This window comes from Peromyscus californicus, unplaced genomic scaffold (assembly GCF_007827085.1).
Source record: "Peromyscus californicus insignis strain IS unplaced genomic scaffold, ASM782708v3 Scaffold_14__1_contigs__length_90479793_seg_2, whole genome shotgun sequence".
Classification (NCBI taxonomy): Eukaryota; Metazoa; Chordata; class Mammalia; order Rodentia; family Cricetidae; genus Peromyscus; species Peromyscus californicus.
The window spans coordinates 36,814,490-36,840,574 of record NW_026294436.1 but is presented as its reverse complement, the minus strand read 5'-3'; the positions used below and the strand labels follow the sequence as shown (position 1 = coordinate 36,840,574).

Sequence of the window (26,085 nt, the reverse complement as noted above, 5' to 3'; positions counted from 1 at the left end):
TTTTTTTTTTTTTTTTGTTTTGGTTATTAGCCATTCTTCAAAGTTGACTCATTAAGTTTTCATTTCTCTAATTCTTTCAAATGGAGTGTTGGCACTATCCTTTTTTGTTTTTGCTCAGCTTTCAGTACAGTAGTTTGTCTACAGATGACTTCATCTATACCGTCCATCCATACTTAGACTGGACTGTTGAATTTTAGACTAAATTCATTTCCTCTTCGGTAGCTGAGAGGTTGTTCGAGGCTTACCTGGAACTTGCTATGTAGACCAGGCTGATCTTGAACTCACAGAGGTTAGCCTGCTTCTGCCTGAGTGCTGGGGTAAAGGTGTGCGCAGCCGTGCGTGGTGTCCTCTTCGATCTGAATAGTATTTCAGAAGTAGCACATTCAGTGTGAGGACTGTGTCACCACTGTGCTAATCCCTGGTCTAGTTCTCTGGTTTGGTTACCACGTTAGTCAGTTTTCAGGGTTGGTCATCATTTTCCAAATAGGAGATGCTAGTAAAAGGTCACTGGTTTACTGACTGCCACATGCTGAACTGCAGAGTGCCTTCAGGTGTTATCAGCCCAGATCACGTAATTGCGGCCTCCGCATTCATATTCTGAATATACTATAAACACAGTCTGCTGTAAAAGGTTAAAAGATGAGTTCTAGTCTGTGAGCTACAACTATATTTCTGAAAGTTAGGTCAGTGTTAAATATTGGATTACTTAGTTTAAGAGTACAACATAGTCCTGAGTTGGAAGGGCTTAGTAGTTCTTCACTTCAGTCTCACGAGGAGCACAGTGATCCTTGTTTTAAAAAAATTAGTTTTATAGGTAGTCTCTGGCCTCTGTCTTCAGAATGTTGGGATTAAAGGTGTGCACAACTGTGCCCTGCTGTTTAAATCTTTTATATGTGTTCATAGTGAGCTGTCTAGAACTTTGAGGGACATGTGAAAAATAGTGACAATATTTTTCACCAAATTCACTAGTCAAATTTTCTCCCTTGTACTTTCTTTTCTTTTTTTAATTTTTGAATTCAAAAGTTCAGGGCTGGAGAGATGGCTCTTCCAGAGGACCTCGGTTCAATTCCCAGTACCCCCCTGGCAGCTCACAACTGTCTGTAACTACAGTTCCAGGGAGTCCAACACCCTCTTCTGGCCTCTGCGGCAACACACACACACACACACACACACACACACACACACACACACACACACACACACGGTGTACAGACACGTGGGCCAAACACCCATACACATAAAGTAAAACTGAAGGTTAAAAAGCAGACAATTTGTAAAGTATAAAACCCGCTTCCAGTTTGCTGCTTTAAAGCTGCTACTGTAAGTCTTCTTCCTTTCCCTCTTCACCAGGTTACAGCGAGGCAAGAAGCAGCAGATTGAAAACGGCAGTGGAGCGGAGGACAACGGGGACAGTTCCCACTGTAGCAACGCTTCCACACACAGCAATCAGGAAGCGGGGCCTAGTAACAAACGGACCAAAACCTCGGACGACTCCGGCCTTGAACTTGATAATAACAATGCAACGGTGGCAATTGATCCAGTGATGGATGGTGCTAGTGAAATTGAGTTAGTGTTCAGGCCCCATCCAACACTTATGGAAAAGGATGACAGTGCACAGACAAGGTGAGGGTGGGAATTAGTTTCAGATTTACCTGGTTTCAGAATGCTTCATTTGGAGTTTCACTGGAAAGTTTGTATTTGAAATGAAATCAGTATTTGCCATCCTAGTTTTAAGGTTCAGTCTGAATGTACTGCTGCCTAGATTGCTTTTCCCCTCTCCCTCTTCTCCCCACTTCTTCCCTTCCCTTTTTTTCTTTGTATTCTTCCCAAGACAAGAAGCACTTCACAAAGGATCAACCTTCATAGATGATGAAGAAAAAGGTAATCCTGAATAGGCTCTGAATTTTACACTGGCAAGGATGAGTTTCCACACCACTCACTGTTGTTGCCAGCGAGTGCAAATAAACAGCAGATATTTGTCAGATGAGTAATTGAATAGCATATCATGCTTTTAAAATCCCAAGATCAGCCAGGGAGGCCGACCAGCCTGGCCTACAGAGTGAGTTCCAGGACAGCCAGGAATACACAGAGAAACTCTGTCTTGAGAAAGCAAAAAACAAATAGATAAATAAATAAAAGATCCCAAGATCGGCAGTTCTCCGTTCTGCTTCAGCCTCCAGAACCAGAATGTTCATTCTGAAGACAGTTTGCTCTTCCTCTTAGTGCTCTTCTTGCTGCGGCCAACAGGTTCTAGTAACCGGGCTTGGAAGGTGTGCTGTTTTTGTTGTTGTTAATGTTTGTTTTTTTAATTTAGTACACTGTATATTTATTTGATTTTTGTTGCTTTGTATCATGTATTACAGAAGGTAAGGGCAATGAGCCTTCATAGCCTGTCTTTGCTTTTTATAGAGCAGGAAATTTCTATTCATTTTCAATAATTGGTACATAGATGTTTTACATAGCTTTGTAGCTCCATAATTTAGGAATGTTTTTGATGTACTCTAGAAACTAAATGATGCCTTATTTTTTTAGATACATAAAGACTTCAGGTAATGCTACTGTTGATCACTTATCCAAGTATCTGGCTGTGAGGTTAGCTTTAGAAGAACTTCGAAGCAAAGGAGAATCCAACCAGATGAACCTCGATACAGCCAGTGAGAAGCAGTACACCATCTACATAGCGACAGCCAGTGGCCAGTTCACGGTGAGTATTTTCATCAACGGACTGGTGAAAGTGTGAGCTCGGAAGTAAGTGGCAAGTAGTGGTGTGGGGCCTGTTAATAAGAACCCTGGGAGCCTGGAAGGAGAAGTAGCAGATGACTGACTGCCTGTGTGATGATGTCCTTTGTTCTGTTGTGGGCAGTGCTCTGTGACCTTGTCTGTCTGTCAGTTTAGTCTCACTGTTACTGAGCGCTGTGCATTTAATCATCTTGCCTTTCTCTTTGTTTTAGGTATTGAATGGCTCTTTTTCTTTGGAATTGGTCAGTGAGAAATACTGGAAAGTGAACAAGCCCATGGAACTTTATTACGCACCCACCAAGGAGCACAAATGAGCTTTGAAAAATCATTTCTGAGACTGAACTTTTTATAGCCTATTTCTTTAATGCTAAAGATGCACCATCATTTCTTTCACGGACAGATCTGGGAGATGTTCAGTTTTCTTTCTGAGCCAGACTTGTTTACACTTTGAGGTTCATTTTCCCTTATTTAAGACTCTAGTAATTCAGTACTCCCCTGCCCCTTAATAGTATAAATAAGTTATATGCCACAGAAAGGATAGTTCCTTTGGGGAGGACACTTGGACCTAGGAGGTTTTTGTGGTTTTGTGTTCTTTTCCCCTTTTTTTTCCCTTCCAGTTTTTGATCTTTTGAGACAGGGTCTCATTTTATAGCCCTGGCTAGCCTGGAACTTGCTGAGTAGTCCAGGGTGGCCTTGAATTTGGAGTGATACTCCTGCCCAAGTACGGGGTTATAGGTGTGCATTACCACACCTGGCTTAAGATTCAGTTGGCCATCAGCCATCTTTCCCCCTTTCAAAAGTTTTGTAGCCTAAAGAATGTTAGACAATATGTATTCTGACTTTTTTCCCTTGGAGTCTTGTATATTTATAGTTTTCTATATAAACTGTAGTATCTTCATGAAGACCGGGGCTCAAATTTACTGTGCTTAAACAATTCTCATAGGATTATTATTTTCATGGTATTTTCTTACATAATATCTCATTTAAAAAGAGGTTCTTTATGAACTTGGTGTCCATTGTCATGCAATGTTTTTGTTTTTTTGTTTTTTCTTATTTGTTTTCCCTATAAGTTTAGAATTTCTGGTCATGGGAAGAGAATCAAACAGAGTTCTTTGAGAACACGGTTCATTTACAGATTTCACTGAAGAAAGCAAAGTTTAGATTGGTGATAAAATGAATTCCTCAGTTGTACATTGAAGAGTTTTTTCTTCTGTGTTAGTTTTACTGTTCAGTTCCTTTATTGTATATGATCGATGCTTCTCCCTATTAAAATACCAGAGATACGGAGATATTTGCACTTTAGCCTTGATGAAAAGTACAAGATATGTTCAAAGCGTCCCCTAATTCTTTTCTTCCTAATTCAGAGCTAAAAATGGAAAAGAAAGGTTGCTTCTGTTTAAAGAGTTCTTTTGATTTTGAGTTGCCACTTGTTTATAAATTTAGTGCCCTGCTAATTACACTCTGTAGAAGCAGGTTAATGGAGCGTGAACATTGCTTTGATAATAATAAGACAGTTCTGTAGAAGAATGTCAGCGATTGGTAGTCATTCAGATATTCTTCGTTTTGTATTGAGACAGTGTTGATAGTTTCGGAGCCAAATAATACTGACTTATGTCTTATTTTTCATTTCTGTCCTGTTTCTACATATGCCTCCAAGTTTATATTCTCACAGTATTTACAAAGACATGCTTGCATTGAGAAATTTAACCCAAAAGGGTTTTGATGAAGTAGAGCTCCAAGTACCATTGTAACTCAAGTCTGTCTAGTCATTATCAATACTTCTCTGTCAGATTTGACAGATCGGGCCAGCTTGATGTTTTAACTTGAGCCAAGTACGAAAACTTAAAGGCTTACTCAATTTTTTACCATTTTATTGAAAATATTTGAAATCTGTTTTTACAATTTTTTTGGTAATCTGTGCCATAAGATTTGAAAAACCACCAAAATTATAAGAACTTTTATATCCAATTCCTTTTCTGGGGTGATGTTAAGTTGTATAGATTATTAATGCATGTTTGCTGACTATAACCCTTGTTTTGTGATGTAATTGCTTAGATTTTGTTGATAACATTAGATTAGTGGTTGTATTAAATAACTAAATTCTCATTGTGGTTATTAATTGAAATTTTATCTTTAAGCAGAATATTTGTGACAATGAGTTTGTGCTTAGAGAATGTATGTGTTTTTAATCTGTCAGTATGGGAGCACATAAACTGTTTGCATCATTTAGTGAAGGTATTACATGTGTACTCCTTTGCCAAATACATAGGTAATTGGTAGATCATTGAGTGCATTGAGTGCATTGTGTGCGTGCGTGCGTGCGTGCGTGCGTGCGTGCGTGCGTGCGTATGCTTGCTTGGGGACGGTGGCTAGATCTGGGAGGGGAATGTTGATGGCAGAAGAAGAAATACTGTTGGCTGTCATTACCCACCAAAGATTCCAGGTATTATGCAGCTCACTGTATGTAACCACTGACATAACCAAGTTTACAGATTTCATTAGTTTGGAGAGGATTAGGAACCAAGGTCTAACAGTGTTATCCAGCTGTCCTTGAACTCTAGAGCTCAAATTACTCTCCTGCTTCAGTCTCCTGAGTAATGGGATGATGAGTGCAGACAACAATACTCACTTTAACCTTTTTCCCCCCTCAGGGGAGTGGAGTGGAGTTCAGTGCCATGTGTACATTTACACTGTTAGGTCCAAACAAACTCAACAATCCTCATAAACCCCTCTGCCCATACCTTGAGCAATTCTCTTCCACAGGTTAGTTTTTTTTTTTTTTTTAAAGAATTTGGCTGTTTTACCTAAATCATAAAATCATAGAAATATAATTTGTAGTTGTTTTCAGAGTCCTTCAATTATGAGGATATATCAGTTTGAATTTGGTGGTGGGTGACATATGTATAGACATTTTGCATATTCATTTATTGTTAGTAGGTTGATGGGCATGCTTTACTATTCTAATATTGAGACATTATGAAACACATAAGTTCCTGGTGTCTATTTTGGGTACAAATAGGAGTGGATTAGGTCATACTCTTTGCTTTTGTTTTTTGGTTTTTTCGAGACAAGGTTTCCCTGTGTAGTTTTGGTGCCTGTCCTGGATCTCACTTTGTAGACCAGGCTGGCCTTGAACTCATAGGGATCCGCCTGCCTCTGCCTCCCGAGTGCTGGGATTGAAGGCGTGTGCCACCACTGCTTGGAGCAACTCTTTGTTTTTAATATTTTGTGAAGTTTCCAACTGTTTTCCACAGTGGCTACCCAATACCATTTTACATTTCTGCCAGTAATGAATAAGGGTTCCAGATTTCTCATTATTTCCACAACATATTATTTTCTTTTTCCTGGAAATTGTGTCTGTGTCCTACTTGTATGCCTCAGGCACGGAATTCAGAGGAACACTTGGGAAGGCAGTTCTCTCCTTCCACCAGGTGTGATTTTGGATCAGGCTCAGGTCATCAAGCTTGGCAGCAAGTGCCGTTGGCTGCTGAGCCACCTTGACAGCCTCGGTTTTTGAGAAGGGCTTTTGGTAGCTCTGGCTGGCCTGGAACTTGCTTGTAGCCCAGGGTGTCCTCAAGCCATCTTCTTGACTCTGGCCTCCTGAGTATTAGAGGCATGTGCTACCATGCATGGCTTCCATTTTGAGTTTAGTATATGGCAAAAGGTCTGGGCCCAGCCTTCATTTATTTGCATGTAGACATCTAGTTTTCTCAACTGTAGAATAATACATTCTTCAGTGAATTGTTTCAGGACAAAATAAGTTGTCCATACATGTAAGGGATTCATTTTGAACTTTGAGATTCTTTTATCTATATATCCTATGCCAATGCCACACAGTTTGGCTAGTTTTTAAAAAATTTTGATTTTTACAAACTTTCAAATAAATAAAAACACCAAAACTAAACAGTCCCAACGTTTATACAACTGAATAATTTTATATAGTTAGAATCGCCATTCAGAATGGAAACCGTGGGGCTTCACATTCAATTTTTTTTTTTTTTTTTTGGTTTTTCGAGACAGGGTTTCTCTGTGTAGCTTTGCGCCTCTCCTGGAACTCACTTGGTAGCCCAGGCTGGCCTCGAACTCACAGAGATCCGCCTGGCTCTGCCTCCCGAGTGTTGGGATTAAAGGCGTGCGCCACCACCGCCCGGCTAATTTTTTACACTTACAGTGTTGGATATATTTTATGCACTTATTCAACATCAAAACCAAAGAATACTCTTTAAAACTTGCGTTTCATATTCCGTCCTTCCTCATCCCCTTATATTTAGTGTTTTGGGTTTTTTTTGTTCTCTATCACTTTGTAATATGTATTATATAATTTTACCCATTTGAACCTCATTAGGAAGACATTTTTCTTGAGCATTTCAGCTTAAAAATACTTGAATTTCTGTATGTATACCCACCTTCACTCTGTCTTTTTTAATAGGATCTCTAGGTAGCTGTCCTGGAAATCTTTGTAGACCAAGCTAGCCTTGAATTCACAGAGATCTGCCTGCCTCTGTCTCCTGACTTGAGCATTGGGGATTAAAGATGTGCGCATCCCAGCCTTTGTGTGCACACCTTTTATATACCAGTTTTCTGATCATAATTATAGGAAAAGAGTAGTTTACATTTGTAGCTATAAAATCAACCCTCTTGACTAGACATGTAGCTTAACTAGTAGAGTGCTTACCAGCAAAGTGTAAAACTTACGTGGTACCAGGAATGGCAAGGCATGCCTGTGATTCCAACATTTAGGGTGGTGGAGAAGGAAGATGAGAGACCAAGTCATCCTCTGATAATAGAAAGGCCAGCCTACGGGACATTACATTAGACCTGTCTTTAGAAAATAAAGGCCTCCAACAATCGGTTATAAGGCAAAAAGAACAATGTAGAAATTGTCAAAATCAGATTTTTAAAAATTACACTTTTGCGTATGTGTGTATGTATATGTTTTTGTGTGTTGCCCTCTTCCATGCCTGGTGTCTGCAGAGGCTACAAGAGGGCATTAGATCCCCTAGAAGGACTTAAAGATAGTTGTGAGCTGCCATGTTATCAAACTCAGGTCCTATGCAAGAGCAGCCAGTGCCCTTAACTGCTGAGCCATCTCTCCAACCCATTTTCTTTCTTTTTAAAAAATCAACAGTCTTAACTGTTACCTCATTGTAGTTTCGTTTTTCATTTCTCTGATGTCTTATGTTGAACATTTTTATGTGTTTACTGATCATTTATGTATGTCTTCAGAGCAATGTATATTCAAATCTGTGTGTGTGTGTGTGTGTGTGTGTGTGTGTGTGTGTGTGTGTGTGTGTGTGTGTCTGTTTATGTGTATTGGGCTTGAACCCTCCTCACAGTGGAACATTTTCACAGAGCTACATAACATCTGCCCTTCTATTTCTTTAGATGAAGTTTTTCTAGGTTAGTTAAATTGGCCTCAAACCTCGGAGATCAAATGTTTGATTGGTTTTCCTGCCTCTGCCTGCCAAGAAGCTGGCATTATAGGGGCCTTGCTTTTTTGCCAACATACTGTTTTATTTACATTTATTTAGTGTGAGTGTGTGTGTTTGTGTATATGTGTGTCCGCATCTATCCATCATTGTTTGATTTCTGTCACTGGTTAAAAATACTTGACTGAAAAACAGCTTTGGGAGCAAAGTTGTCCCTGGTCCCCTCCCGCCTTGGTACTTGGGAAAGCTGGCCCCACCCTCACCATGGGTGGGAGAGCTGACTCAGCTCCTCATCTGAGGGGCATGGTCCCAGTAGCCTGGACTGACCAACTCGACTACCACCCTGGCACACATCCAGGGCTTGGAGTTAGCACTCCCTGACATTACCCTATCTGTGACCTGCTGGAGCGTCTTAAGGGACTGGCCCTGTGGAATCAGCTGCAGGATCTCCAGGGGCAACACCGAAAGGAGTTTTGGTGAGGGTCCAGTATTGATTGTATACCAGAGCCTTGAGCCAGACCAACACCACATTGCACAATGAACATTTGCAAGTAAAGCTGTTTGGACAAAAAGAGTACACTGCGAGATACACCACAGCTCCAAAAGCCACTAAGATGAAGAGGTGATGGAGAAATGTTTTTGCATAGACTGAATTGTCCCTACCAAGTCACTATAATCAGAAAGTGTAGAAGGGCTACTATCAGAACAAAGATTAGTGTTTGTGAGAGGTAAGTTAGTGTAGCCATTATGGAAAACTGTAGCGGTCCCTCAGATAGTGAATGAAGAGCTCATCTGGGTGTGGTTGTGCACACTTAAACCCAAGAAACAGAAGCATGTCCATCTTTGAGTTTGAGGCCAGCCTGGTCTACATATCGAGTTTCATGCTAGCTACAGTTAGACGCATTGGGTATATTTTATGCACTTATTCACCACAAAAAAAAAAAAAAAAATCCATGACAGAATTAGAACTAGAAATATTTTTCTGTTGCTTTGATAAAATTTCACGACCAATGCAACTTACAGAAGGAAGCGTTTTTTTATGTGGGCTTATGGTTTCCGAAGGGTAAGAGTCCCAACATGGGGAGGCATGGCAACAAGTAGAGGGAACTGGACAAGGTAGGGTAAGGCTGTGTATCTCAAAGGCCACCTCTAGTGACATACTTCCTTTAGCAAGGCAGCGTCACCTAAACCTCCCTAGACAGTGACACCAACTGGGAATCAAGTGGCCAATTCCCAAGTCTATGGAGGACATTTCTCACTCAAAGCACATCTGTCCACATGAAATAAAGGCACTAAGATGATCTGCATTCATGTTTATTTACATAGCATTGGTGAATGAATGTGTATACAAGTGTACATACATCTGTTGGAACACCAGAAGAAAATTATGTTGTGACAACATGGATGAATGTGGATGGTGCTATGGTCAAGTGAATAAACAAGCTACAGAAAGACAGAAAGCGTGATCTCACACATGCAATCTGAGCAAACTAAACTAAGCATAGAGAATGGTGGTCTCCAGGGAACGGGGTCAGGGAATGACAGGTGGAGTTAGGGGTTAAAAAAAAGATGAAAAAGGGCATGCCCTCCATTCTTGTTGAAATACAACCTAATAGTTTTGGGGGTGAGGAGATTCTTTAGGTCATGAAAATAGATCCTTCATCAATGGCATTTGTGCCTTTATGAAAGCCCAGGTTTCCCAGCACTGTCCCCTCCCAACATGTAAATTGATATACATCGAGTATTGTAGGATGCCCAGAAAACATCAGCTCAGGTATCTCAAATCATCATTCAATTTATTTGTTGGAAGCGGAGCGGTGGCCGCAGAGGCAGGCAGGCGGCCGAGACGCAGTTGTAATAAAGACCAGAAACTGAGCTATTACCCGCTGAGGAGTTAGTGAAAACAAGCTCTTAATCAAGATCTTGGAACAGGGACGCCCTTAATCTTAATCCCAACACCCGGGGAAGGAGCGTCTCCGTGGGATGAGACCAGAACGGATCTGAACACTCTGAGGCCAACCCAAGGCCCAGCTGTTGATCCTTTGAAACCCAACAACTTGGAGGTGTTGGTGAGACTACCCTGCTCAGCTGAAATCCATCTGGGAGAGGATTCAGAATCCTATAGTTTGAAGTCTGAGGAAACGATCAGCTGAGGAGTTGACGAATGAGCAAAACGTGACCTGAGAACACAAAAGAAGGCACCAACCAGATCGCCAGAATCGTAAGTATACACTTCACCGACTGAGAACAGGTAAGCTCCCATCTCCAGACCGGCAGATCAGGTCTCTAGCCCCTCGGCCCTACCCATCGGAGTCCCAGCGACCAGACAGCTACCTTTCCCTGCTCCCCCACCAAAAAAAAAACCCAAAAAAACCCCAAACAAAAAAAACTAACCCCTACGAACCTAACAACCACTAAAACCATAAACACACTCTACACCAACTGGGAACAACTCCCAGAGACAGAACCCACTAACACTGGTTTGACTAAGCCTCTCCTGAAGAAACAGCCCAACAGCACCAATTTAACCAAGAACTCCTAGTGAACCAAGACTAACAATTAGAACGAGAGGCACCTTCAGACACAGACACTGCCTGCACGGAGCAGAGGAAGAGATGAGTAGACGCCAGTGCAAAAATACAGGCAACAACATAAAGACCTATATGACGACAGCAATTTAGTGGTTGATGTTTAGATGAAGATTAACAACACACTTAAGATAATACATCTTAGATCTATTCCCTCTTCTCCAAATAATTAATTTGACTTGCTAAATGTATATTTATTGTTTGGTAAAAACAAAGACAATAAAAGTCACTGTCTTTCTGTGCCTAAGCAAAATACTTCCGTTCCACTCTGACCAGTATCTTGTCTGTTATGGGGCTGGACCTGCCTGGACTGAGTCTACCAGGTTAATCTCAGTCCTTGGGGGAGGCTTTGCCCTGAAGGAGGTGGGAATGGGGGGTGAGCTGGGGGGAAGGGGAGAGGGGCGGGAGGCGGGGAGAACAAGGGAATCCATGGCTGATATGTAGAACCGAATTGTATTGTAAAATAAAATTTAAAAAAAGAATGCTTTATATTTGAAGATACACAGGAAAATATTTGCCAAATTGGACCTGCTCAAGATAGAGTCTCACATGTATTGAGATTTTTCTAACTGGTTAATGAGCAACTGGAGTTTGGTATTTTTTATCAGCTATCTTAAGAGGATTTTTTTTTAAATAATTTTTTTTTTTAAATTTTATGTGCATTGGTATGAGATTCCCCTGAAACTGAAGTTACAGACAGTTGTGAGCTGCCATGTGGATGCTGGTTTTTTGAACCCAGGTCTTCTGGAAGAGCAGGCAGCTCTTCACTTCTGAGCCATCTCTCCAGCCCCTCTTCAGAGGATTTTCCTTTGCAACAGTTTTGCTATCAATCTGAAACTAAGTCCTTAGAAAACTTTGGCCATACAAAATGAGAATGAAGTTGAATTAAATGCTTCCCACAGATGCATAACTTACTGAGTATAAAACGTGATTAAGAGGTTTAGTAAGTGGAGAATGCATAGTAGGTAGCAGTTGACATTCCAATTCTGTTCCAAAGTTTCTGCCTGACTGTCTGTGTTCAATTCAACACTTTTATTTTGTAATGTCTGTAGTAATAAGTAAGATAATTCATAGATTAAAAGCACACGGTCCACGTAGGGTCTGGAAAGCTCATGTGCGTGACAGTTTCAGAGTAGTGTTTGAGAAAGCTATTGCAATTGTATTTTGCCTTACTCTGTGAAATGGGAGTAATAAGAACTGCTAAAGATTGTGTAATTTTTGTGAAGACACCATGTATTGTTCTCACAAATACAAGCAATCAATACTTTCAAATGCTTTTTTTTTTTGTTCTTTTTGGAAACAGGATTTCTCTGTGTGACGGCCCTGGCTGCCCTGGAACTCTCTTTGTAGACCAACCGGGATATTAGTAACTACTAGACTACAAGAGAGGGTATGGTTATTTATTAGGTTATTTGTTAGGTTTATCAGTAGACCTAATACATAGTTGGGACTTGGTTAATTATCAAGTGATCATGGGAGCAAACCAATTTCTTAATCCTATTTGATTTACATACCTGAAAAATGTAGGTGTGACAAGCCAGAGTAATTACAACCATTCACCCAGACCTAATTTTAGTATTTTCTCCAAGTCCTTTGTGAAAGAATCCTGATACCACCTCAAGTCTTGTCCATACTGCACTCAGCAGTTAGAGTCACCTGCAGCTCTTTAGCAGAGAAATATGGTGCAGACAGAATTCTCATGCTGTGCAGAGTACTCATCTGGTCTGGAGTTAATTCTAAATTCTGGAAACTAGAGCTAGTTTTATGGGAGTCTACAGTAAGCAGAATTCTGGCCCAAGTTCATCACAGTGGCCCTAAAAACCACCTTTGCTTTCTTCTACCATTTTTCTGGCTAGTGTATGAACATAAGCTGCTAGCATTGTCAACATGCTAGTGTATCTGCGGTGCTGGGGATTGAGTTATGGGCTTTGTAAATGGGCAAGTACTCCCATCACTGAGCTACACCTCCAGCCTGCTTTCTTAGGATTTAATGAAGGGTTAGTTACATTACTTTACAATGTAGCCATCTCAAGCACAGTATCTTGAATGACTATGTTATGGGGACAAAATTGCTAATACTATTTTCCTCGACATTTAAAAACCTTTTAAAATAATGTATCTGAGTGTTTTGCCCACATCTGTGTACTTGAACCCAGTTAGGTCAGAAGGTAGCACTGGTTTCCCTAAAATTGGAGTTATGGATAGTTTTGTGTACCATGTAGGGGCGAGAACCAAACACAGATCCTCTACAAGAACAAGGGCTCTTAACTGCTGAGCCTCTGAGACATGGAGTTTTTCAGTATTTTCTCTTAGATTGATACAGTGCCTAATCACAGTTTTTGTTTGCTTTTATATGTAAATATATTACTTAAATGTATTTCAGATGATGATAAATCACATACTTCTGTGTCAAATTAGGCTCTTAAAGGAGGGTGTGGTAGCACAGACCTTTAATTCCAGCACTCAAGAGGCAGAGGCTGGAAGTTCTCTGAATTTGAAACCAGCCTGGTCTCCATAGTGAGGTCCAGGTCAGTTAGTGCTGTAGTCAGACCCTGTTTCAAGAACAAAACAAAAGAAACCCAAAGAACAAAACCAACAACAACCCCTCCCCTCACCACCAAATTCGTCTTTTGCATAACATTCAACTCAGAACTGCTCAGTATAATCAGGTTAATGCACACTTAGCAAAATTTGAGATTAAAATATTCAGTTTAACGAAATATGTATTGAATCAGATAGGTAAATGTTTATTTGCTAATCTGCTCTATAGTACTATAGTAATTAAGTATTTTTAAAAGAACGTTGCTTTATATACATTAGTAATTGAAGTGGGCGAAACCTGTGGGCAAAGCTAACTTGCACCTCACCTCGTCCTAAATTTGACCGAAATGAATTGTATTAGTCGAGGGAGGAAAAACCCTTTTGGGAGTGTGCTGTAATAGCATTTCTTCCTTTACTTCTGCCAGGGTAGTGCTGTATTTCCTCTAATTCCTTCCCCATCACCCAGTGTTCTGCTTGTACTTTCTGTTGTAATTTTCTCTCCCAGGCTTCCCCTGAGGAATACTGATGGGGAAATATGGATTCAGTCCTTAAAACAAGAGTCCTAAACTTTGTATCAAGTCTTTAAATCTAAATTCTTCAAATGACACAAGAATATTTATTAATGGAAACAAGATTTTTTTTCCCCTCCTAATCTTAATGGTTATGTTAGTCTGTGCTACTTACAAAACAATGTATGGATATCTCAAAACAAAACCAGCCCTGCCAACCACACGTGTCTGGTGCCCTCAGAGTTCAGAAGAGGGCATCAGGTCCTCTGGAACTAGAGTTAGGGATGGCTGGGAGCCTCCATGTGGGGGCTGGGAACAGAATCTGGGTCCTGCAAGAGCAACAAGTGCTCTTAACTGCAGAGCATCTCTCCAGCTCCACGCCTCTCTTGAGATGGCAAATCTTAACTTCTGAGTGGTGGCACGGCTAAGCCAATGGACATTGGTGTATGCATTAGCTGGGGCACCTAAGGGTCAACTAAACTGTTTTATAATAAAATCTCTGCGATTTTGTATTTGTAGGCATTATTATGACAATGACATCAGTTATTTTGACAAAAATCTTATTCTGAAGTTTAGTCATCTAGAATATAAACTTGTAAAAAATACAGTTTTGTAGCAGGCAAGTACTAAATTTCTCAAAAGCTATAAGGAAATCAATCAATGAGAAGTATAATTTCTCAAAAGTAGGAAAATATTGTAGTATTGTGTTTTAAGTGAGTCATCTAGAAGAACATTCATTATTCTTACTATTCTATACAGGGTCATTCTCCAGCTTTATCTGTGTGTTATATATAAGAATAAACACCATAAACCAGTGGAGATGTCCTTAAGAAGAATAAATGCTAAGCTGGGCACTTGGTGCATGCCTGCATTCCAGCTACTTGAGAGACTGAGCCTCTAGGTTTGATCCCTGGTACCAGAAGAAATAAAGGATGACTTTCAGAATATGCTCAAATTTCCAAGAGATACATGTGAAAAATTTCTAAACTACTGAACAGTGGCGTGAGCCCAGTCAGAAACTTGGCTTCATCATGAAATGTTTTTATTAAATTTTTTTCTTTAAAATAATAAAAACTTAAAAAGCAAAGCTCTCACACCAGCCAAGTCAGAAACAGCCAATTTTCTGAATGAAAACAGTGCTTTTTAAATTTTTTCTCTTATCTCACTACGTTGAAAGAATAAAAAAAGGATTACAGTTGGTACAGAATCACTGGGCCGGCGTAGAACCTGAGAAGAAAGGCTTCTGGGTTCACCACCTTCTGCAGCCGCTTGCTTCTGCTTTGTCGTTCACCGACATTTCAACCCCGTCAGCCACCGTCTCCTCGGGTGCCGTCTGCACGGAACCTTCCGACTGGCCCCCGGTGTAAGTGGGGGTGCTGTACTTCAACAGGATGGACTTAAACTGCACCAGAGGTGCGTCTGTGCGAATGCCCATGGGGTCAAAGTGAGTTCGGCTTACTCTAAAGCCTGCTTGGGAGAGACAGCACAGAAACTTTTTTAACCTGCAATCGGGAGAGGAAAGGTTATTAGGTTTTTACTTACATCACAATGCTATTAAAATATGAAGCAAACGTGCTGTCTGGCTGCCTTACTTTGGCATATTCATCCCTTTGATGCTGTGTCTGTGGATGTTGTAATAGAAGGGGGGATGTGCAGCGCTGACGTCCGTCTTCTGCTTCTTGGCTGTATTTATGGTCATTTCACTGCTTTTCCTCTTTCCTGGAAAACACACACACACACAATAAGCATGCTCTTAAAAACTGCAGGTGGAATGCTTCATAACCTTGTTGGTTACAGGATTCTCACTGTCCTTCACTCGTGGAATTTGTCCAGCTGTTGCTTGAGTCAGGACTTCCTTCTCCCTTCCTTAAGCCTCTACTATTTCCACTTCTTGTCTGAAGCCTGTTTATGAACTAGAGCCCACTACATCACCGTTCCCTAGAGTCCACACACCACCACCAGAGCCTGACTAAATCCTGTCTTTCTTCTTCCTTGTTTCTCGCATGCAGGTCTTGTGTATGTATAAATCCTCTCTCTAAATTATATTCTAAGTTCCTAGGGACAATGTCATTCATTTTTTCACATCTGCTTTACTGATATAGTAAGTCCTCAATGAATGTGAAAAACAAAAACAGAACCATCATGTATGAAATTCTCAAAAAAAAAAAAAAATTAAAACATCAAAATCAAGAAGGGTAAGAGAAATGGCCCATGGAGAGGACTGGGGTTCAGTTCTCAGCACCCACATGGTGGCTCACAGCTGCCCATTCATTACTCGGAATCCACGGGATCCAGTGTCTTTCTCTAGACTCTGACTTAACTGCACTCACACGTGCACATCCCCCCTAGTATATACATCATTAAAAGTGAACATTTACAAAACAAGACCCTGACTTTGCTATTGTTCAGAGAGTGGGTGAATGACAATAAATACAGACAAGAATTAAAACACCTAAATTTTAAGAGTGCTAACACAGACTGATCTCATTGCCTACTTCTCAACATCACTTAGTCTCTCCATTTTAGGTGAAAGGAGGCAAACAGGTTATTCTGGCAGTTTATCTTTCTAAAAGGCTTGAGTGTGTGCATGTGCACAGATACACACACACACACACACACACACACACACACACACACACACACACACACACACACACAGAGTAACTGAGACTTTGAATACTATAAGGAAATTTTGTGTGAACATTCAGCCTATGATTACTATGTATTAGATAGGTCTTACTCTTGTCCAGGCTAAACAAGGGCTTTGTTTTAAAGCTGTAAGCTCAAGAGATCCTCCTGCCCAAACCTCCTTTTGCTGGCACTACAGGACTGTGTCATGGTACCCAGCTAAGCCTTGATTATATGTAGGTATTCTCCTCACGTGCTGTTTCTTGAGGACAAACAATGGACACCTGCTTAAACGTAAGTGCCCAGGAGGCAAATACAGTGCATGAAAATGGTAGATGATAGCCAAAGATAAATTACTGTTGAACTGTTTCCTTTTTATAATAAAACAAAAATGGTGACTTGGGACTTCCAAATTAAATTAAACCAGATAAGTAAAATTGGATTATAGTGTTACATGACATCAATGTGACATGTAATGAAAAAAGAATACACCCACATGTAGAACAAATTACAGAAAAGCCTGTGATGAAGAAATCTGACATAACACCTTAATAGTAACTATTAGAAGCAGCACATGGATTTTCTGTTCACCTGTGGGGTACTGGTAGTCTTCATATAACAACCATAAAGATCTACGGCTACAGCATAGCCCACAGAGATTAGTTGATTTCCTTATCTTAGATGTAAGAAAGATCTTACAGATTGAAAATATGTTAAAGCATACTTATGTTTGACCTTCTATTAAAAAGACTGAAGACATTTCTGCTAAAAATGAAGACTCTGGTAAAGGTTCCACCACCAACACAATGAGGTGGCATGTTCTGAGAGTCAGGTGCTGTACAGCACACCAGAATGCTGCTTTGTCAATCTGCTTTTCAGGACACGATCCTTTTCAGTTATTTGCATTCTATCAAATAAGCTGAAGATGCTAAATGACATGATCAGCAAGTTATTAAACCATATACTCTTAACAGGAATCGTAAGCTTTCTTTTCATTGACTAAGTGAGCAATCACTACTACAATATTACAGCTTGTAATTACAGACTACTGCTCTTCAGCTTTAATGCTATCCATGTTCTGTTTTTAAATCTGTATTTAAGACACATTTAGAATGCACTGATACTTAATAGTTACATAGTACAATATATACATACCCTGTGCACTGTAAATATCTACTGTGGTATCATCGGTAGTTTTAATAAATACACCATTTTCTTCTAAAATAAAAACAAATGGGAAAAATATTTATAGATGACATTAAGTAACAATTTAATGTTTAAATAAACCTGGAAATCCCTTCCACATTTTTGAATATACAAGAATGGTATTTTTTAACTTTCTGGGCCAGTGAGATAGCTCAGCAGGTAAAAGCTCTTGCAATCTGAGTTCAATTCCCAGAACCCATGTAAAGGAGGACAGAACTGACTTTGTAAAGCTGTCCTCTGACCTCCACACATGTGCCTATCATACACACACATACGTGGCAGTAATAATAATATTAAATTTAAAAAATGTATTTGAGGCTGGGCATGGTGGCATACATCTTATATTTCAGCACTTGGAAGGTACAGGCAGGTAGATCTCTGAGGCCAGCCTAGCTACGCAGTAAGACCCCGTCTTCAAAACAAATGCAAATGATGTATTTTAAGTCTGTAATAGCAGCCTCTTTTTTAGGAAGCACAGAGACTGGTTTGCCCTCCCCTTATATCAAAGCCAGGAGAACTGACAAATGCCTATGTAAGGAGTAAGAAGCTTTACTGAGTGACATGAATCAATTTTCTGCCTTTCAATGGGTATTACCAAAATTTTGGGCTATACTATATATAGTTACCTATGGAAGATATGGAGTTCAAGGCTAACCTAGGCTATATGTGACCTTGCCTCCAAGAAAAAAAGTAACAACCAAATGTTTAAAGCATATTACATTATTTTGATTATAATATCAAGGATAATCTAGTAAGCTAGCGTCACCTTGCTTGTTGAGATTTGAAGGTGCATGAACTGAACACTGACTTTGGGGAGTACACTCTGATTCAAAGATTAGCGTCTTTATTAGGGGCTGAATGTCATCCAAACCATGGTGAAGAGATTCAAAGAGCATTCTTTTTAGGAATCCAGTATTGAAAAGGGAACTTGACCTGGAATAAAAAAGAATAAATAGTAACTGGGTTTGAGAAATGTTTATTTTCTTAAAATTTTTTTCCATAACTAAAATATATAACAGATTATAAGATAGAATAATATTGAAATTCAGGAATTTCTAATTTAGTAGTTTATATAATAATTTCTCACCCTTTTTATCATGTTAGCTCTGTAAACTATTAAGATTAGCCAAAAACTTTAATTCACATAAAATCAACAAGAATTTATTGGCCTTCATAAGTTGTAGAGTACTATGAAACATGAAGTGGGTATGTGGAGAACACAGTCCAACAGAAAAGACAATTTGACTCCATTAAAAGCCCGTAAAACTCTACAATGTAAACAGAACATAATACAAAACATACATTTTCACAGTGCACACTCTAGCAAGTAACAGTCAATCTCCATTTTGGTGCCTATGTGAGGACTGTAGTTAAAAAATGGCCCAGGGTGCCACCACCCCTCTAAACCCAGCACTGAGGAAGCAGACAGGCGATCTTTGTGACTTTAGGGCTCGCCTGTTCTACACAGGGCGTTCCAGGCTAGTTGAGGCTACACAGTAAGGCCCTGTTTCAACAAGGCTCAGAGGTGAATGCTTGCATTAACTGGAGCAGCATAGGCACAGTTGACAAAATGTGAATTCTAAGACAGAACTTCCAATCCTAGCCACCTACTAGCAGAGGAGGTCATCTTGCGTACTAACTACTGTGTTCTCCCAGGACTAGAGTTTGAACTAGAGCCTTATGCATGCTAGACAAGTGCTTGCCCACTGAGTCTCTATCTTCCGCCTTTTTTCTTTCTATTTATACCACCCTCTCCTCAACAGTTTCACTAAGTTGCCCAGGCTGGCCTTGAATTCACAGCTGTAGTCCAAAAACTCACTGTATAGCAGGCCTGGACCTTGTGATCCTCTTGCCTCAGGAGTAGCTGTTACTGGCCTACACCATCAGGCCCCATCTTTCCTTCTGAGTCTTACATTGCTTATCATGATACTGTTAATAAAACTCCCAAACTTGTCATAGGAATGAGCCAGCCTATGTATCATGCCTTGCACAAAGTGTCTTCACTGAGTAGTAGCTATAAACTAGTAAATACAAATATTAAACAGTAAGCACATACTAAAGGATCATTTAAAAGTATAAAATGAGCTGGGCGGTGGTGGCGCACGCCTTTAATCCCAGCACTCGGGAGGCAGAGCCAGGCGGATCTCTGTGAGTTCGAGGCCAGCCTGGGCTACCAAGTGAGTCCCAGGAGAGGCGCAAAGCTACACAGAGAAACCCTGTCTCGAAAAACCAAAAAAAAAAAAAAAAAAAAAAAAAAAGTATAAAATGAGTAGTCAATGTAAGACAATGTAAGATATGTTGAAGGGATTATTTAGGTCGAACACTGAAAGACTTGATATGGGAAGTCTAACCTAAACTGAGGTTTGGGGAGAGGGAAGAGGCTCTGGATGACAGTAAGAACATGAATGATGGCTGAGTTGGAAGTCAAGGGCAAGACTCAGGCCTGGAAGCTGGAAAAACTAAATTCTGGCTCCAGCTTAATAATAATAATGATAATAATGATGATAATAATAATAGTAATTATTATTATTTTGGTCAGTTTTAGCAAGCACTAAAAAAATACCATCTCATAATTTCCTCATTCATAAAATGAGGGAGCTGGCTGGGCTAGATCATCTTTCTGGAGGCAACAACCTGTTAGTCACAATTTCTGTTCTGTGAGCAGTGAGTAGGATCACTGTGTGAGAGATGATCTAGTCAGGAAAGTACTGGAAGGTAGGGCTGGCTCGCTCACTCTCCGACTTTTTCTGAGGGATTCATTGCATCATGGTGGAGACAGGAGAATCCCGAGGCTCTTGTACCCAGTAGCCTGGCAGGTGCAGTGGGAAAACAAGAGGCCCAGTTTCAAACCCAGCAGAGGGTGAGGCCTGATCATGGCCGTCCTTTGCCTTTCACACTGCACCACGGCATGCACACAATACCAACAACAAAAACAAATCATAGCAAGTTTGAGGCCAGGGCTGAGCTACTGTGTGGGACTCTGCCTTTAAAATAAAAGATTTCTTTTTTTTTTTTTTTTTTGGTTTTTCGAGACAGGGTTTCTCTGTGTAGCTTTGCGCCTCTCCTGGAACTCACTTGGTAGCCCAGGCTGGCCTCGAACTCACAGAGATCCGCCTGGCTCTGCCTCCCGAGTGCTGGGATTAAAGGCGTGCGCCACCACCGCCCGGCGATTTCTTGTATTTTTAATGAGGTGTGTGTGGGGGTATGTGCATGTGCGTGCAGGTGCCTGTGAGGGGAGTGGTCAGAAGCGGGTGCTAGACTCCCTGGAGCTGGAGTTACAGAGAATTGTGAGCACCTGATGGGTGCAGGGAAGCCAATGCCCACCCTCTGCAAAAGCAGCAAGGGCTCCGAACTGCTGAGACATCAACTCACCCCAGGGACATCATCTTCAAAAACAAAACAAAACAGCCTCCTTCTTACTATTTAGACACAGGTTATTTAGTTTGGAGATCCAGCTTATCTTTGCTCTACTATCTTTTAGAAAACTAGAGGAAATCTGAAAATACCTCGGGTTCACAGGTGAAGGGGAGTCATTTTGCTTAGACTTCAAAGCTGACAACCAGTAAATGAACCCTGAATACTGTGTTTAGGCACATACCACAGAGGCCCGAGTTCTATTGCGGTCTTGCCAGGCATGCTTCCGTGACAGTTACAGGGCAGCTGTCTATATGGGTTTTCTGTAAAAACAAAACGTAAAAATATAAAAATAAATGACAAATGTAAGTGGCATAACTCTTATATTAATAACTAGATACTGAGGACCTACTGTGTGTGTACCAGTACTGTGCTAAGAATTTTTTCTGTATTTGAAAACGTAATCCTTAAAAACTTTTTGAAGGTAGGCACTGTTAAAAATTTCAATCAGAGAGGGTGTCCAGCTTCGGGTGGAAATGTTGGCAGCATTGAGCAGTGTGGATGGAATGAATTAAGAATGGGTGATGTTGAGAAAGAAGATGCTTTTGTTCAGAAGTGTGCCCAGTGCCATATTGTGAGAAAGGATGCATGCTTAAGACTGGATCAAATCCCCATGGTCTGTTTGGGCTGAAGCCAGTTCAGGCCTCCTGGATTCTCTTCAAAGAGCGAAGGCATCACCTGGGAGATGATACTAAGTGGAGTATTTGGAGAATCCTAGAGTACATCCCTGGAACAAAAATGACTAAGAAGAAGGGAGAAAGGGCAGACCTAATGGCTTGTCTTAAAACCTAAGTTAAAAAAAAAAGAAGCACGCTGAAGCAAGGGAAAAATACTGGCAATTTATACAGCAAGGGGTAGACAACTTTAATTTATAAAGCATTCTTAGAAAAATTCATACTCAACGGCTAAAAAGACACCTCAACAATTAAGAGCACTGGTTGCTCTTCCAGAGGACTTGGGTTTGATTCCCAGCACCCACAGAGGCTCACAATTGTCTGTAACTCCAGTTCCAGGAGATCCAATGCTTTCTTCCGGCCTCTGCAGGTACCAGACACATACCAAGATATATATTTAGGCAAAACACCCATATATATTAAAAAAAATTCACAGTAACAAATACCAAGAACTTAAGAAGACAACAGTGGGTAAGACTGTTGCTGTATCTCAAGAAAGCAATCACACAGTGTTCTAAGAGCACGAGCTGCCGTTTTCCTTGTGTTCTAAGGCCTGGCATACAGCAGGGACTCAAACATTTATACTTAGCCAGAAACATGAAAATAATTTTTATAAAATTAATAATTTATAATAGTCTAGACACATAGGTAATCTGATTTATGTTCCTAGAATGAGTTAACAGTGGAAAAACTATGTTATCTCGAGATGCTTCAAGAAAGGGCCGGGCAAGAGTGCTTCAGCTCCCAGCAGTACCGTTTGAAAGCCAAGCCCAGGGTGCCCAGTTAGGACGTGAGGAAGGCTCACTCACCAAGGGCTTCCACGCCATGGCCATTCCGGGGACGTCAACTCACCTTCTACCATGTTCCCATCCTTCTGAAAAATCCTCTCTTCGCACCACTGGCAGTGGATCAGGTACTGGATTTTCTTGGTAGTCTCATCTGCTGAAGTAGGCCCCCTTAAGACTCTCACAACTACCAGCACAAAGTGTTCCAGGGCCACTGCAAACAGCACTTCTATACCTTTGTTGCATCTCGCTGCAGCTCTGTTTAAAAACAAAAGAGCCACAGACTATTTTCCCGGCTCTCCATTTCCTTTGTATAGCTCTGTACTGACAGAACTAACCTGGACAGCAAACTAGGGTGGACTGGGAGAAAGTCACTCTTTAGTAGCAGTGATTTCAAAGGCTCATTACCATAACCTACATACAAACGGAAATGCAGGAAATGAGGGTTGTTAGGCAAGGTCTTCAGTCTCTAGACGTTTCAAAACCCTTTAGAATAGCTTTGTGATAGGACTGCATCTCTGTCATTCAGCATGACTGTCCTCTGTAGTCACGACTACTAGTCTGAGTTTAATCTATTTTTTTCCTAAAAAAAAAAAAAAAAAACTTCCAAATCCTATGTATTTATTGAATACTGACTATATGCAGGATTATATGTTAGCTGAATATGCAGTGAAAAATAGTCAGAGCCCTTTCCTCCAGTAGTTTTACAGAGTCTCTGGATTAAGATCTACAAGATACCCCATTTCCAAACTTGCTCTTATGAACGCTTTGAGTACCCAGCGTCATGTGCAAACTGTGCATCAGGTTGTTGCTCACCTAACATATGCTGAAGACCTATGAAGACTAACAACCAGCAATTATGCTGAGGTAGGAATTTTCATCTGAATGCTGCAGAACTTGTGTTTGGGTTTGCAAGTGAATGGGCCGATCATCCATTATTGATCCTCTAAGGGACAATTGCACCACTATTAAGTTATTCTTACAGGAGGCTGGAAAGATGGCTCAGCAGTTAGGAGTGCTTGCTGCTCTTGCAGAAAACCTAGGTTCATTTCCCAGCACCCACATGGTGGCTCACAACCACCTATAACTCTAGTTCCAGAGGATCTGATGCCCTCTTCTGACCCTGGTGGGTTTCTGCACGCATGTGGCATACACACACACACACACACACACACACACACACACACACACACACACACACAAGTAAATATTGAAAAAATATTTTTTGTAGCATAAAATTCTGTACAAAGTAGGTAATAGTCTTCCTTCATTTTGATACTTTCAAACTCGTAGGGAGATACAGAAAGATCTTCCTGTTTTACAAGGTCATTTTCAGAATCAAGTTAGAAGCCATCATTCTATTCAGACTATTTGAAGATGAAATGATCTTTCAAACAGCTTATGAATCTAAAAGGAACTTCTGTTTCTCCTTTTTATGTTGCTGCCTCTCCCTTACTGCTATAATCATTGAATTAAGACAGGTCTAAAATTAATTTCCACTTTCATTATTTCAGATATAAACATTTAAATTCTAACAAAACACAGAGTAACAGGCCATCAGAATGGCTCAGTGGGTACAGGTGCTGGCTGCCAGGCCTGATAACCGAGGTTGATTCCCAGAACCCACAAGGTGGAAGGAGAGAACTGACTATCCCAAGCTGTCCTCTGACTTCCACACATGCACCTACATAAACACACAAAATAAATGAATACATGTATAAAAAGAAAGACACCATAAAATTAAAACCACTAAAATAAATCAAATCAAAATTACATATAAGGGATATAGAATTAAAAAATTCACACACTATTTTAAAAAGTAAGCACTCATTCGTAGTATCATTCTCTTCAAAATCATGAGTCACACCAAAACATATGAGGTCACCATTGGCAATCTGGTACCTTGCCACAGCAGCTACGACAATTCTGGCTGCTAGCTCCTTGTAATACTCTGTTCGGACAATGTTACATCCATAGTGACGCCGGGCAACATGCTGTGCCTTGGCATATAAGGAACTGATATCTGTAGAAGTCACTGATACTATGCCAAGGTTTCTTACGTTTCTGAATGCAGAGTCTAGGTAGTTCACTGATGTTCCAAACGGGTCTAGGTGTCTAAAATCAGAAAGAAAATACACATATCTGAGTTTGCATCAGTAGTCCACATTTTACCAATATTATTCTAATGATAAAATTCCAGATTCAAAAGTAGCTTGCAAGCCAGGTGTGATGGCAACACACCTGTAATCCTAGCACTCAGGAGGCGGAGGCAGGAGAACTTTCAGTTTGAAGCCACTAGGCTAACAGGAAGACTGTCTCAAAAAACTGAAGAAAAAAAAGTACTTTGCCAATCATTTTTAAATACTTAATTATGTTTTATAAATACATAACAAATTAGTCAATGACATGTCAAGCACATGGGAACAAATTAGCCTAAGAAGAAAAGTTCATTCCCAGGAAGTCTGAATTTTTCTTATTGGATATCTCAGGCCAAGAGATATCCACTATCTCTTGTATTAAACTGTATTAAAATAAACCACCACAAATGTCTTCAATTTGAAAGCACCCACCTCCAGCAGCCCTGTTTAACCTACATTGGACAAATGTTCTTCACTTACATGAAATCAAAAGATCTCAGGTGCATTAGCACATTGGCATCCATCCTGGTCACTTGGATATCACCAAGAGTGCCATCTTCTTCCAGGGCATCACCCTCTTCCTTTTCCTCACTGTCCACCACCACTTTCAATTTGTTTAAATGGCAGTTTTTCTGAATCAAACTCACAGAGTTTTCATTCAAGTCATTAATTGTAACTTTGACTGCATTTCCAAGGTGTTTTGCCCACTGTAATCCCATTATTCCTTGGGAGAAATGGAGGAGAAGACAATCTTTAAATTAAATACATTTAAATTATAATAACTAATGACTGAAAAGGTAGGTGTTTTATAAGTAACACACACACACACACACACACACACACACACACACACACACACACACACCCCTTCCAAATCTTCATGTCTTTATGAATCCCAGAGTACAGAATGCTAAGAGGGCAATACCCTGCTGGAAAGGAAGATGGCAAGTTGAATGTCCTGCTGCTCAAATTTACCCTCAAGGACCAGAAAAATAACAAAGACAATGTGTTTTGATTGTAGCTCAGGCTGGCCTTGATCTTTAGGCAGGGTCAGTAGTCCTGGCTGTCCTGGAACTCCTGTCCTTGAACTCACAGAGATCCATCTGCCTCTGACTTCCAAGTGTCGGAATCAAAGTCGTGAGCCACCACTCTGGCTGGCTGTGAATCACCAATCCTCCTGTTTCTGCCTCCTGCATGCAGGGGTTACAGGCATGCACGGATATGCTCATCTCTCCTAAATATGAAAACTAACTTCCAGGCCAATGAGGTAGCTCAGACGTGGAAATGTTCTATGAGCAGCTAGACAGTCTGATCTTGAGCCCAGAACCCATGGTGGAAGGAGAAAACAGCCCCCAAAGTCGTTCTCTGACCCTCCCACCACATGCACGCCTGCGTTCTGACACCAGCACAGCAACAAAATGAAAGAAGAAGAAA

General features: G+C 40.5%; 2 protein-coding genes across 7 annotated transcripts in view; one reads left to right on the top strand and one right to left on the bottom strand.

Annotated features, from left to right (window-relative positions):
- Rnf2 (ring finger protein 2) overlaps window positions 1-4,845 on the top strand; it is a 35,673-nt gene extending 30,828 nt beyond the window's left edge. For both annotated transcript variants that reach the window (XM_052737167.1, XM_052737166.1), the window contains exons 5-7: window positions 1,351-1,623; window positions 2,533-2,704; window positions 2,952-4,845. In XM_052737167.1, coding sequence (XP_052593127.1) covers window positions 1,351-1,623; window positions 2,533-2,704; window positions 2,952-3,053 — 547 coding nt within the window. In that variant the 3' untranslated portion in view covers window positions 3,054-4,845. The remainder of the gene's footprint in view (window positions 1-1,350; window positions 1,624-2,532; window positions 2,705-2,951) is intronic.
- Window positions 4,846-14,831: 9,986 nt separating this feature from the next.
- Trmt1l (tRNA methyltransferase 1 like) overlaps window positions 14,832-26,085 on the bottom strand; it is a 30,910-nt gene continuing 19,656 nt past the window's right edge. For 4 of the 5 annotated variants that reach the window (XM_052737160.1, XM_052737163.1, XM_052737164.1 and 1 more), the window contains 8 exons: window positions 25,132-25,375; window positions 24,416-24,628; window positions 22,581-22,771; window positions 21,239-21,317; window positions 18,407-18,573; window positions 17,590-17,652; window positions 15,399-15,525; window positions 14,832-15,308 (listed from right to left, as the gene is read on the bottom strand). In XM_052737160.1, the coding sequence (XP_052593120.1) occupies window positions 15,056-15,308; window positions 15,399-15,525; window positions 17,590-17,652; window positions 18,407-18,573; window positions 21,239-21,317; window positions 22,581-22,771; window positions 24,416-24,628; window positions 25,132-25,375 (1,337 nt within the window). In that variant the 3' untranslated portion in view covers window positions 14,832-15,055. The remainder of the gene's footprint in view (window positions 15,309-15,398; window positions 15,526-17,589; window positions 17,653-18,406; window positions 18,574-21,238; window positions 21,318-22,580; window positions 22,772-24,415; window positions 24,629-25,131; window positions 25,376-26,085) is intronic. The other variant, XM_052737162.1, reaches the window with a different exon arrangement.